Source organism: Takifugu rubripes, chromosome 21, assembly GCF_901000725.2.
Source record: "Takifugu rubripes chromosome 21, fTakRub1.2, whole genome shotgun sequence".
Lineage (NCBI taxonomy): Eukaryota > Metazoa > Chordata > Actinopteri > Tetraodontiformes > Tetraodontidae > Takifugu > Takifugu rubripes.
The window spans coordinates 7025359-7038095 of NC_042305.1; the positions used below are offsets into that span (position 1 = coordinate 7025359).

At 46.9% G+C, this 12737-nt stretch overlaps 2 protein-coding genes across 13 annotated transcripts in view; both read right to left on the reverse strand.

The window, feature by feature from the left end:
• Positions 1-828: 828 nt before the first annotated feature.
• Positions 829-5670, reverse strand: LOC101073992 (tumor necrosis factor receptor superfamily member 10B-like). 2 transcript variants are annotated; one of them, XM_011615341.2, is made up of 10 exons: positions 5516-5670; positions 4636-4789; positions 4435-4563; positions 4234-4345; positions 4062-4153; positions 3762-3860; positions 3374-3411; positions 3133-3207; positions 2106-2142; positions 829-1894 (listed from the first exon to the last, which is right to left on the reverse strand). In XM_011615341.2, exons 1-10 carry the CDS (start codon positions 5537-5539, stop codon positions 1605-1607), a joined length of 1050 nt encoding a protein of 349 aa, XP_011613643.2. In that variant the 5' UTR covers positions 5540-5670; the 3' UTR covers positions 829-1604. The 2 variants fall into 2 exon arrangements, with proteins under 2 accessions (XP_011613643.2, XP_011613642.2); XM_011615340.2 differs by having other exon boundaries at positions 2962-3207.
• Positions 5671-7588: 1918 nt separating this feature from the next.
• The window catches only part of unc5db (unc-5 netrin receptor Db), a 58791-nt gene continuing 53642 nt past the window's right edge, over positions 7589-12737 (reverse strand). For 6 of the 11 annotated variants that reach the window (XM_029829300.1, XM_029829304.1, XM_029829303.1 and 3 more), the window contains 3 exons: positions 11699-11863; positions 10401-10579; positions 7589-9354 (listed from right to left, as the gene is read on the reverse strand). In XM_029829300.1, the coding sequence (XP_029685160.1) occupies positions 9108-9354; positions 10401-10579; positions 11699-11863 (591 nt within the window). In that variant the 3' untranslated portion in view covers positions 7589-9107. Of the gene's footprint in view, positions 9355-9897; positions 10112-10190; positions 10240-10400; positions 10580-11698; positions 11864-12737 lie in introns of those variants that run through there. The other 5 variants (XR_003886562.1, XM_029829305.1, XM_029829306.1 and 2 more) reach the window with 5 other exon arrangements.

Here is a 12737-nt window from a genome sequence, read left to right on the forward strand (position 1 = left end):
CCTCTGGAGTGTGAAAAACACCAACAAATTCCGTCAGTTTGAGCTGCAGGTTGAATTTATCTGATAGAGACTCTAAAACTGCTTAAGCCTTCACATAAACGTGGAAGGAAGGGTGAAGATATCTGACAACAGAACCACAACAGCAACCTTGTTTCACCTGCCTGCAAATATCAACAAAATCAGAAGTGTTCATGCACAACTTTTATCATCCTTGAGCACTACAAGCACGCTAACCCAGAACATCTTGAGGTTGGATTATGGACCTTCATCCACATTTGTTTTCAAATAGCTGTTAGCTTCCTCGTGTGAATGAAAAACAAACCGGCACATTAAGGTTTGATAGGGGGTTTTTGCTGGTTGCCTAAGCATTTCTTATGTAACTTTAATGTTTCTAAACTCAGATGATGTGGCCCACGAGCAGCCACATTTATACGTGACCTTCAATCTGCTGCTCCTGAGGTGATTCTGTGTTCCGATGAGACAGAAACGTTCTCCGAGAACATTAAGTTGACACGGGCGTCAGAAGAGATTGGTCAGAGCAGAGATCAGCATCATTATCCGGGTTCCCCGACACCTCCATTACCGTAAATACTGTCAGAACCTCATTTAACGCTTCTCAGCCGGCATTCAGGGCATTTGTCATCGGAGCAAATGAACGTCTGACACACAAATGAAAGAGGGAAATGAAGCAGCAGAGCAGCATCAGCTGCCGCTGCAACACTCTGATGAAGACAGATGAAAAGCTGGAGGTTCGACCTCCATCTGCAGAACCAGAGAAGGACGTCAAGAACATTAGATCCAAAATGTTTCAGAGTAACGACACAGCCGCTGTTCAAACATGTTTAATACACCGTTTCTGTCATTGGATGGTTAATTTAAGAACCAAAATGATGGCGTTGTCCACTGGGACCCAGGTCAAAGGTTAGATCCTAGACCAGCCTGGACATCCTGTCTAGAGGATTGCTGTTGTACAAATATTCAATATATTCAAGCTATCAATTTAGCTCTGGATGCTGGTTTGATCCTGAAAAACAGGTTCTGATGAGCAAGGCTGACAGGAAGAACCAACAAATGTCAAAGTCCGTAAAAAAACTATTTATTGTCTTTACAAGTTCATCTGTTTTTGTAACTTTGACATATTAGTTAAGTTTTGACAGGCTGATTCTGTCCACAAGCTGGTTTAGAAAACTTCATAAACTCAAGACATCAAAATAAATACACACATTTGAGTCAAACACTTGATCCAAAGAAGAATCCAAATAAAAAAATAGACAGCAAAGAAAATAAATAAAACATTCACAGAACAAAAATTCTCCTGATCCACCCGTGTTCCCTTGAGCCTCTCAGAAAATCAGCCATTTCAATAGTTACCATCAATTTTAACTTCAAAAATCACTTAAACCTTCAAAGAGGCCAACTGATACGTTCAGACCAGGTCACATGACCTGGGTAACGGAAAAAAAATTACTGACAGTATTAATAACTTAAGGTAATAAACTAAGGTGGAAACAGGGACATTAACTAGGCAGAACGAGATGATCACAAACGGCCCGAACACATTCGCGGACGCTAACCAGCTCCAGTGCAATTCTCAAACTCCCTCGTTAACCTTCGCACCGGTAATGTCTGTGGTGAACGGCCTTTTCTTTGATGACCTCGGCCGTGCGACACTGTCCCAAGTTGAGCAGAACCTGCAGGAGGTCGTTGAGGCTCGCTTCGCTGCCCGCTTTCTCTATCCAGACGTTGAGCAGTGCGTGGATGCGATCTTCGTAGGGGAGCCCCTCCTTAGCCTTGATCGTGTTGTCGCTGATGCCAAGGTGGCGAAAGAACTTCTTGTGATAGTCCATGTTGAGTTCCTCAAAATACTCAAAGCAGTTGCACAGTGACTCTTCGCCTGCAAGCAGAGAAACACGCCGTCAGTCACTGCCAGCACCAAACAGGGCAGGACGCCACCGAATCCACCACGACCAGACTATTGCTGGATCTGGTGTCACGTTCATATTCGGCTAACATCAGGATTGGCCACCAGGTGGCGTTTAGAACCAATATTAGCCATCAGTTAAACACAGACCGAGTTAGCGAGTTGGAGAATAAAGACGTTATACCGTTGACGGCGACGAGACGAGGAAACTGCTCATCTTCCTGAAACAGAGAGACAGACGCTGGTTACATGCACAGCTTAAACGGAATCCGCTCCTTGTCCCAGTTACCATGCAACAGAGAAAGTTGGAACAGAGTGGAAGATGTCCTCTTCTACCCAAGGTGGACGTCTTTCTGTGGGTTAATACAGCGCCTTTCCAGTTGACATATTGCATCCCATAAACCCCTGGTGCCGCCCGCTAACACCTGCTTTCTTGGATGTTACCGTTATGGGGTCTTTCAGGAGCGTGGAGGTGTTGTCTACAGTCTCTGATTAAAGTGTAAACATGCTGGATTGCCCATTACAACACCTGCACGCCTGCACTGACATCAGTCCCACTAACATGTTTACGCACACTTCAGTTGTCCGGTTCCAGTCGGATTGAGGCAATAGTTTGTTTATTGGAGTCATGTAAACATCATGACAGTCAAGTGTTGTGTTGTCCTGAGATTAGAGAAAAGAAGATTCCTTTAACCTGGAGGAGGTTAGTAAAGAGGGTAACTGATATTATTGACAAATTATCCGTTCGTCCTCAAGTGTTCGCGCTGGAGAAATGCTCCAAATGAGATCAAGTTGAAATCAGAGGGCTACGTTAGAATTAACAATCTGTGATTCAAACTCGAGGAGGAACAAAAGCAGCAGAGCGGCATGAAAACACCAGGATGCACCGGCTGGAACTTCAGGGTCCTGGAGCCAATTACAGGCGAAACACTGGTTTGGATGAAGGAGCCGACCGGTGCATCCAGATCTCTAAGAGGCAGAAGCTGGCGAGGAAAGAAGCCAGGTTAGAAGTAGGGGCGCAAATGAGACGTTGCTCTCACCCTCCAGAGAGGCTGTGGGGGGGCCGCAGGGTTGGCAACAGGAGGAGATGCGGGGGAGGAGCAAGAGGTCAGGCCGGTTAGGCTGTACTGGGAGTTACTGGCAGAGCTGTTGAGGGATTCACACAAGACTTTACGCTCCTCCGTCGTGTGCTTGAAGGAGTTGGTCCTCACCAGCTGCCGAGCGTTGATGATGCTGGGCCTGTGGGGCCCCCGGCCCCCCCCTTCATCGTGAAGGGCCTGGAAAGGCTGCAGAGGACACAGATGCCTTCAGACCAGCAGGTTTCTCGCAGTTAGCACATCAGTCCAAACTGAGATTATCGGAGACGATCAGGTTCTTTTACAACTGAAAACAGGTCGAACCACGAAAGACCAATAAATAATAATAAAACCAGTTTATCTGACAGTGACTCACCTGTCCAGTTTTCTGCTCCTCGGACAGATTTTGAGAAGCTATGGAAGACAAACGCAGACATGAGTAAGATGAAAGAATTCTCCTGGTGCAGAATCAGCTTCCTGTCATAAAAAGGTGTGTGTGTGTGTATGTGTGGGCACACTGGGTGAGGCGTCATTCCTTGTTAATCCTCACAGGTTTTTCTGTTCCAACAACTGACAAACACTCATTACGCAACTGCTGACAGTGAACCTGGACTGTAACCGACCAGTTTGGACTCAATGGGAGCAGAAATGAATTGTGGGAAATGTATTTCCAATCGTCATGTAGCCGTTAAAGGTTTCCTGCAATTTCTTCTGACTCCGACTTTAAGCAACAGCTAATGGAGACGTTTCCGTATCAGACTCACCGGCTCTTTTCCGGCGTTTCCAGATACATACGAAGATGACGACGAAGATGATGACAGCGACAGCGGCCAACGACAGCGGCACGATCACAGAGACGCCAACTGTGAAAACACCAGGATTGTCCTCCGTTAATACCGTAAAAAAAGAATCAGTGTTGGAGTAGCGAAGAATTCTGGAAGTTTAAACACTCTTGGAACACCTTTCACACATGCCCCGCCCATCAGAAGTGCTCCTCACCACCATGGTCAGGATTGGGGCGCGTGTGAGGAGTGTGAAAATGGCACTTCTGCTGGTCTTAGTACCTGTGGGAGGGGCAGAACTGGATCGGACCTTCTTGCACTCTGTGTTTGCTGTGGGGGTGCAGTTCCTCACCGTCTCCTCATCCTGGCCACACCTGCGGCAGCGTGGATGAAAACAAACGTTTTAATTAAGAACCATGGGTTTTAAACATCGCCAGAGTGTCAGCGCCATCACCTGGAACACCTCTTGCACAGTTCGCACGCCTGATCCGGATCACAAAAGCGGCCCGGCCTGCAGCGACACTCTGTGTTGTGGGTGTGTGCGCATTGCCTCAAAACTTCCTGATCTGAGGGAAGAGGAAGAGCTTCTGAGGATGGAGGTTACGCTCGACGAGCTTTGGGAAGGCTGAATATGCGATGGGGGAGCCGGGATTACCTGAGCGACACTGCGTGCAGCGGAAACACTGACTCAGTCCGTTGGTGTGCTCCATATACGTCCCATCATCACACTCCTGACACACTCCTTGCTGTCCAGACGTCCTACACGGCGAGGTCACATATGTGCCTAACGCACAGACAAGCACAGCTCAGACGGTTGCTGGTCACACCGAGGATGGTTTCGCTCCAGGAGACTCACCTGCCGGACAGTTCAGGCAGCAGATCCCTCCGCTCCTGTATTCCTGCTGATCCCTGCAGTTTACCTCTCGCCGCGTTCTGCCGCCAATCAAGCTGAGGTTGGACTGTGGGGGCGCCTCCGTCGGCGTCAACAGCCAGATCAGGAGAGATAAAACCTGAAACACAACAGAGTCAGTGATCTGCTTCCCCGAACACTCTGAGCAAACTATGACTCTATAAAGATCAACACTTAGATGTAAAAAGGTGAAAATAATTATTTGATTTGTAAAATGCTGACATGTCTGGACATGTAGGTGGGAGGAGGGGAAAACCAGGTCAAACTGGGACATACCGGGACAACTCCTTATTTAGACCTCACCTATACCGACACAGGCCACGCCCACTCGCACGTAGTTTCACGTGATTCCCCGGTCAAATAAAAAAATAAAATAAAAACGGCTTTTAATGTTATTTTTAGAAAGTTTTGCGTGCGAGTTGCGTTAGAGGGGTGACCACCGCATACATTCGCCACAAAACCCGAGCCTGTCAGTCAGGAAAACGGAGGAATTTCACAGCCCGGCGCAGACTTTACACCTGAACGTCACATTCATCGATGAAACGGGAGAAACACTCCACAAACACGCCTCAAGTCTGTCTTTAAACGAGTTAAAGTCTGGATTTAACCTGGTTAAAGCATGGCTTTACATTAATTAAAGCCTGGCTTTACTTTAGTTAAAGCCTGGGTTTTAAATGGTTAAAGCCTGGGTTTAACCTAGTTAAAGTTTGTCTTGAAACTAGTTAATGTCCGTGGTTAAATCGGTTAAAGAAACGCAACGCAGACTTCGATGACCTGCTGCGGTGAAAGACAAACACAGATTTTAGACAGAAAAGCTGATTCTCACCGCTCCAGACACCAGTCTGACCATGGTTTATCCCAGTTCGCCCAGTCCTCGCCTTCTCATTCCACAGGTCGAAACCTCTCTGCCGCGCGCGGGGCGCCGGTTCGAGACAGGTCCTGCGTCACGTACCTGGTGGGCGTGGCCAGCGCGCCACTTCCGGGATCTCAACAGTTAGAGGCTGAAGATCGGCTCTTTAAATCACATAAATAGGTTTATGTAGTGAAGCACTGATGAGTGGAAAGACGTGCTTTCAATTTTTTCACTGTTCTCCACTCAAAGTGAAACATAATTATGATCATTAAAATAAGTCAAAGAAGTGCAGATTAGGTCATTGGTCAAAGTTCACACAGACAGTAAAAATTGGGTTTGCCTGTAACTTAATGTCTTATCAAACTTTCCGTTTTTCTGCACGATACAGATATGAAGTCTCCACAGCAACAGGAAGCAGAGGCCTTCAACAGGACAGCCTCTAAAAAAACAGCCAGCATGGACAAGTTGACTGTTCCTAAAACAGGAGTTGATTCAGAAAAAATGTCACAATTTAGGGGAAAAAATGATTTTTACATCTTAAAATTCAGAGTTTTATTCAATCCCGAAGTCACCCACCAAATATTAGCTTCACAAATATGAGGGTAAAATATGAAAATTCTTAAAGTAAAAATAAAGTAACAGCTCTAAACAACCCAACAGATGATACGCAGGCCGTACAGATAAATTCTGAATAAATGTTAAAGCTTCGGTTTAATTCCAGCTCTGCCCCATTGCCCTGCGGAACGTCTGAGCTTCTGCTTTTCACGATAACACCAAAAAAAAAATCTTTTCTGACAGATAAGAACTGAAATTTTCATTCAGACAGACACTGCGGCTCCGCTCTTGTGACAGCGAGGTCAGGATGAGGAATGTTCTGCTCGCTGACACCTCCCACCCTTCAATTCAAACAGTCAAAGGAATTAAATTCATCATCAAAGAGACACATTTGCGCTTTTATCATTTACATTGTTTTTCCTGTGATAAAACTAGCCAACACATCAGCTAACAGACACAGATGCAACCTGTCTTCTTCTTCACGCCACAGACAAGAGGAACATTCAACAGTTCTGCTGCGATGCCTCTGTGCAGGGAGTTAGCGTAGAGAATAGCTAGCTGCTCAGAAAGGAGTGTGTTACATGACATGTGACGTCATGTAACACGTTATGAAACAGTCGCAGCAAGAATGGAGGTGAACTTTAACACTTTTAACACACAGAAATACTTCTTTGCCTGTTTGGCAGGACAGTAAAGTCTGTCTTCTGGGGCATCAGTCATTTAATTCCTGTTGACATTGAAGTAGAATCGTTATTTCAGCCTCGATTTCTGGTTTTCATCTGTTTTTTTTCTCTTGCATTAAGTAAAATAAATGAAGTGATTCTCAGTCATTTGAATTTCTTTGTGTCAGTTTCCTTCGGAAACAGAACCTTTTTAATTTCAATAGATTTTCAGCTTGTTTGGCTACATTGACATTTTCAGCTAGCTAATGTGTCCAGGATTAATGCACCAGTGTGATTTCCAACCACATCAGCCTGTTATGCTTAGCTAGCAGACTAGCTCGGTAACTCATCAGCAGCCACAGCGTGAGGCAGACGTCAAGCTGATTTATCCCAGTGCTGACCTTAGAGCAGCTCCCAGTATTGACTAAAACAACCATATACAGGTTGCTAAAGCTAGCAGTAACACATATAAATCTGTGGTCACTGCAGCCTGCAGCCAAAGCTAACAGCCAATCGATGCTCTCACAATTGCTGTGCTAATCTTTCTAATGAACACGGATCGACTTAAACGTCTTTCTTGTTTTGTGAGGCAGCCTTTAGTGATGAGGCTAATGTGACTCCAAGGTTCAGATTATTTTGGAGTTTGTGTGTAATTCATAAATTCTCTGAGTTTCTCTCAGAATTTTAAAGCTTAAATTATAAATTCTAATGTCTGAGGATAATCTTAAACTTCATTTAGCTTCATGACTACATGCTAACGGCCTAACTCTTGGTCCCGGGGCCTTTCCTCCAACCTGGCGTTCTGTTGACTCACAAATAACACAAACTACCGTCGCACAGCTGTACGTTTATTTCCAAAAGGCTGCATATACATTTGCAAATTCTACTGTACAGAAAACATCCAAAATGTCCGTGATTATAGACACAATATACCACGAAGCTGCCCGGCAGTACTGAACGTAGATGTTCAGCTCTAGAAAAGCTCAGCAGTCGGTTTCATATTTAGGACCTTAAATAAGTTTCAGGTGAACTAAAGTCTTTAAATGTTGCCAGAAAGATTTGTTTCACTTGTTTTTTTTGTCTGTCCCGTCTGTATTTTACAACATTCAGAATTTACAGTTGTTAAAGAAGGCACGAGAAAAGTGATGTGAAGCTGGAAAAGCAGGAGACAGGAAAATGTGAAAGGGTTAACCTGTGTGTGTGTGTGTGTGTGTGTGTGTGTGTGTGTGTGAAATTTGGATGAGGTTCACTTAAGTCAGATGATGAAATTGCTTCCACTTGCAGATGCTGATAAACTTTCCAAAAGCAGTTTTTCCAGTTTTCTATTCTTTGTTGACAGGAAATAACAAGCGGAATCTGTGGCAATAGTCTGTGCAAAGTTGAGAAAAAAAAAGAGGAACCATTTGCCAATTTTTTTGGGTGGAATTTAGAGCGATATCAAATGGCACCTAGTGTTGGTCACATGCTCTGACCTTTCCTGGTATGTCGCTGACGTTCTTAGGTGACTGGCACAGCACGGCACAGCGTGGGTGGGCGGGGCAGCGTTCCAGCGCATTCCCTGAATGCTTTTATTCAAATATGAGGACACAACTGTGACTCCAGTCAAGCAGAACATTTCTTGAGAAGAATATCTAAAACATAGTGAAAAGGTCAGTGTGTGTGTGTGTGTGTGTGTGTTACAGGCTGATGGGAAGGCGTTGGCATCTCTGCTCTGGTCTGATACCAGCTCTGCACCATGGCTGACAGCTGGCTGATAAGATGAGGGTTCCTCTGGTTCCTCCATGATGAACGGTGGTTCTTGAACAGCTCTCACGCTCCATGACCCACACTCAGGAACACGTCTACGAAAGCGGCTAACTTCCTTTACCTCTCCCTCTTCTGCCAAGTTGGCTGTTGTCATGGAGACGTGTTAAAACATTTAACAAAACTTTACAGACTTTACTTTTCTAAACACTTTTTAATGACAGTTTGTGTTTCGTAATTCTGAGCTTCCGTCTCTCGAGTGATTTTACTGTGTGTGTGTGTGTGTGTGTTGAGAGGTGTCACAGGTGGATGAACTCATTTGAACATCTATGCAGCTTCTCCATCACAAATCCAGTAAAGACCTCCTACCCCCCCCAGAAGGACCAACAGAAGAGTGGAGGTAAAGGAGGTGGAATGAAGAAGATTTAAAGTTCGTCCTTTAGGCATTGCGAGGGGCGGAGCCACAGACACGGCCCGACTCAGCTCACTGATTGTTCAGCCTGTTGTCGGCCCGCACGACCTCTCCTCCATCAACCAGATGTTTTTCCAGCTGTCCGCCACCGCGTGTGGCCCAACAGTCAGAGTGACAGTTGGCTCAGTGACACTCAGCCCGAGTCCTCTGTCTCCTGATTGGTCGGCGGGGCCTCTCGGGACAGGCTCCCCGCCCGTATGTGGCTAAAGTCTGGCTCGCCGTCACTCCGGTCCTTGGGGGAGCCTCTGGAGTGGATCTTGCCTATTTCTTCGAGGGCACTGGCGAGAGAGTCGAGGTCAGTGGCGTCCTGATGACGAGCCTCCCACAGGCTGAGGATCACGGCCGACGGACTCTGCTGCTTGGCAAAGTAGCCCAGGTTTCTGAGAAGCACACAGAGGCAGATTAACGGAGATCTAATGGTCACTCCAAGACCCGCTGATCCAGTTGTTGTTTTCAATCATTGTGAACCCCAACACAAATCACGGTGATAGCGCGGCAGTTAGCATGCGGAGCTACGAACAAAGGCTGCTGTCCATCTCGGCTAATCTCTGTAGGTGCTTTTATCACGCCGGTCCGATTAAATCTTGTTCTATAGACAGTTTTATGTGTTGAGGCTAAACGACATTTAGGTTCACATCGATAAAAAAATGCTAGCGACAAAGTTGCTATCAGAAAAATGTGCTGCTGGCTCGCTGTAAAAATACGCCAAATGTCACGAATGTTATCGAATGTTCCCGCCACCGGCGTTCCCGCTGGTCCAGGACAGCACATTTTATTATTATTATCAATTGTTCCTTTCTAAGAGAATAAAAATATGAATAACTAAAATATGAATAACTAATAACTAAAATGTTGTAAATTTTACTTGGTCATTAACCAACAGGAGGAAAAATCCAGCTCCACAAAAAATCTTTGGAAATGTCTCCACTTTATCAGTAATTTAATGATTTATCAAACATTGATGCACACGAGATGGAAGGTGACAAAAACAGAAGGATCAAGGTCGAGCGGCTCTCTCAACAGATGAAAACTGACTGTCAAGATTCAGATTAACAACAGCCGAGCTCGTTGCCATGTCAACAGGCGGCAAGATTCACGAGTCATGCTGCAATGCGTCCAGTTGGGGGCAGTGTTTCACTGCTCGATGAAAGGAAGGAAAAGAAAGAAAAAGAAAAGACCCATTTCAAAGTTTACTCAACTTCAGAGAAACATTTAATCTGCTTAATTTAGATCAGCTATGATGTCATCATTCACACAAGAGCCTTCTGGGGGCCAGCGATGGTCAGAACGATCACAGGAAGGAAAGTTTCACTTTTAACATCATATTCAATATTTTGGGGAGGTGGGCGGGGCCACCTATGTAAAGAGTTTAATAAAACGTCTCGCTTTATTAACGTGGAGAGACCTAAATGTTGCAAATGCTCACCGGTCCAGGCCCAGTTTCTGGGCTAACAGCTGCCAGTCCTTGCCTTTGGCGTTGGCAGTGTCGAAGGTGGCGCAGATCCGCTGTCGGATGGACGAGGGGATTTTGAAGGCCTTGGGCCCGGTCTGGGAGGTGACGGTACAGTCCGTCTGCATAAAGAACGGAACCGAGTCCTTTTCAGCCTGGAGCGAGAGAACAGTAGATCCTTTAGCTTACTGGTGACGCCATCATGCCGCCATGTCATGTCCACGGGTCAGGTTTGACAGCTCAGATGCCGATTTGTCACACTGACGTCACCCTGACATGAGAGCTGCTGGATGAGCTTCTGCATCCAACCACCAGGGGGTCGTGAAAGTGCTTCGGCCTCACTTTGGACAACATTTACGTCAATGCTAATGGTTATAAACAAAGCCGAGTCGATTAGCTCGCTTGTTTGCTGATGGAGAAGATTGGAGAAGGTCAGGAGGAGCTGCTCTGCGTCTCTGTGGCCTCAGTGTTTGACAGGACGTGGGGCTGCTGTCCTGCTTCAGGACGTCTGGAGCGGGACAGGAGCAGCGAGGAGGGACGGAGGGTTTGAAGGTGGAAGTGGGAGGGCATCAAAGGTGTTGCTATGGTGATGGGTCGACGGGAATCTCTGTGGATTATGATGTTTACAGGTCATGTTGTGGCCTGCAGTGACAGCAGGTAGGAGGAGAGGTGGAGGTAGAGATGAAGAGATGAGACGCAGAACATGTGAATGAAGGGAGTGAGGTGGAAAAGGGGAGGAAGAGGAGAAGGCAATTCAACGGATGAGAGAAGAGGAGCGAGTGAGAATGAAGAAGTTTGTGATTGTAGTGAGACCAGGGATGCCTGGAGAGATGAGGTTCTCCTCAGACCTTCGTCTCAGCATTTCTGGCTGTTAGGAACCTCTGCAAGAAGAGTGTGAGAAGTAAAGAGCAGCTGTGCTGTTCTCAGCTGTTCTCTCTGGTTCACTGCTCTTCTCCTTCCAGTTCTCCTTTATTCTCTCCACGTCCCCTCTAGTCTTCAAAGATCTTTGCTGTTCTCCTCTGTTCTGTCCTGTTCCCCTCTTTTATCTGCTGTTCTCCTTCAGTTCTCCTCTATTCTATCCTGTTCTCCACTGTCCCCTTGGTCAAAGCCTCATCAGCCGACTGAGCACTAATGTTATCAGCCGTGGATGCTAATGCTAACAGAGGGCAAATACATGGGTGGTTTGCCCCCGTCTACCACGAATTCCCAATATCAGAACTGCCGCCGCTGCTGCGGAAAGGTCACATAAAGGTGGAAGTGGGGCGGAGCCTCACCTCGGCCACGGCCGTGTAGACCTGCAGGATCTGCTCATGACCGTTGACCTGGCGAACGCTGATTTTGCAGGAGAGCTGGGCGGCGGCGGGGCTGTATCTCTCCAGGGAGAAGGCACAGTGCAGGGGCTGCTGGTTGCTGCACCACACTTGGGGGAACGAGAACTCCTGACGGGGCAGAAGAAAAGACCAGCCCGCTGTCACTGACCTCTGTCACACTGAGGCCAGTTAAAGCTTTCCTTTAGCAACATTCCATGATCTTTCCCCCACAGCAGCATGAAAACCAAAACAGGTAATTACTTCATTAAAGCACGTCTTGTTTTACAGGATAAAGCTTTAATTGGCGTTAATTAAGTGTGGAAAAGTCTTCGGAGCCAACCGGGCGGCTGCATGAGTCTGACATGTTTGATGAATGTAAAGGTTTCACATCGGAGGATTCATTTGAAACGGAGCTGCACGGCGCTCATGAGATAACGACGCTGTTTGGAACGTGACGGCGGCGGTCACACGTGCAAAGGTTAAACTCTGAAGTGGCCTTTGAAGCGGCAGCGATTCCTGACTCCAGTGACCGTTGTCTTGGCGATAAAAACCCGATCGTCTCGTACGGTGAGTGTGACAGCAGCAGAATCTCCACTGTAAGCATTTTCCTGGGGACAACAGCAGAACGCGGCAGAACTCCTCTGATGTATAATTAATTTCCAAGGATTGGGCACATCTGAGGTGGGGGGGGGGAGCGTCCTTGACCTCCACACATCTGCATATTTAACGCTACCTGGGAGCTTCTCAGAGAAGTCTGGGGCATTAAAAGCACTCGCTGTAGACCTGGCAGCTTTGATCTGTCAGGGAGCTGGGGGGGGGGGGGGGGGGGGGGGGGGGGGAGTGTGTGTGTGTGTGTGGGGGGGGGATGCTCTTTAGCACTAAAGCTGACTCTGATGTACGAAGCTCGGCTGTTTTTCTACAGCTGCCCCACCAGACAGCATCCTGCCCGTCTCCAGGCCCTCATAAATAAGCTGCTGGTCAGGTGGGGCAGGTGGGGGTGGGG

What these genes read in the sequence shown, in the direction of transcription:
- LOC101073992 (XM_011615340.2), bottom strand. Translation starts at nt 5,539, where the DNA reads ATGGTCAGACTGGTGTCTGGAGCG. An exon ending in AGGAGCAGAAAACTGGACAG is followed by an intron (nt 3,208 to 3,373) that starts GTGAGTCACTGT and finishes TGTCCTCTGCAG; the next exon opens with CCTTTCCAGGCCCTTCACGA. An exon ending in CCCCACAGCCTCTCTGGAGG is followed by an intron (nt 2,143 to 2,961) that starts GTGAGAGCAACG and finishes TCTCTGTTTCAG; the next exon opens with GAAGATGAGCAGTTTCCTCG.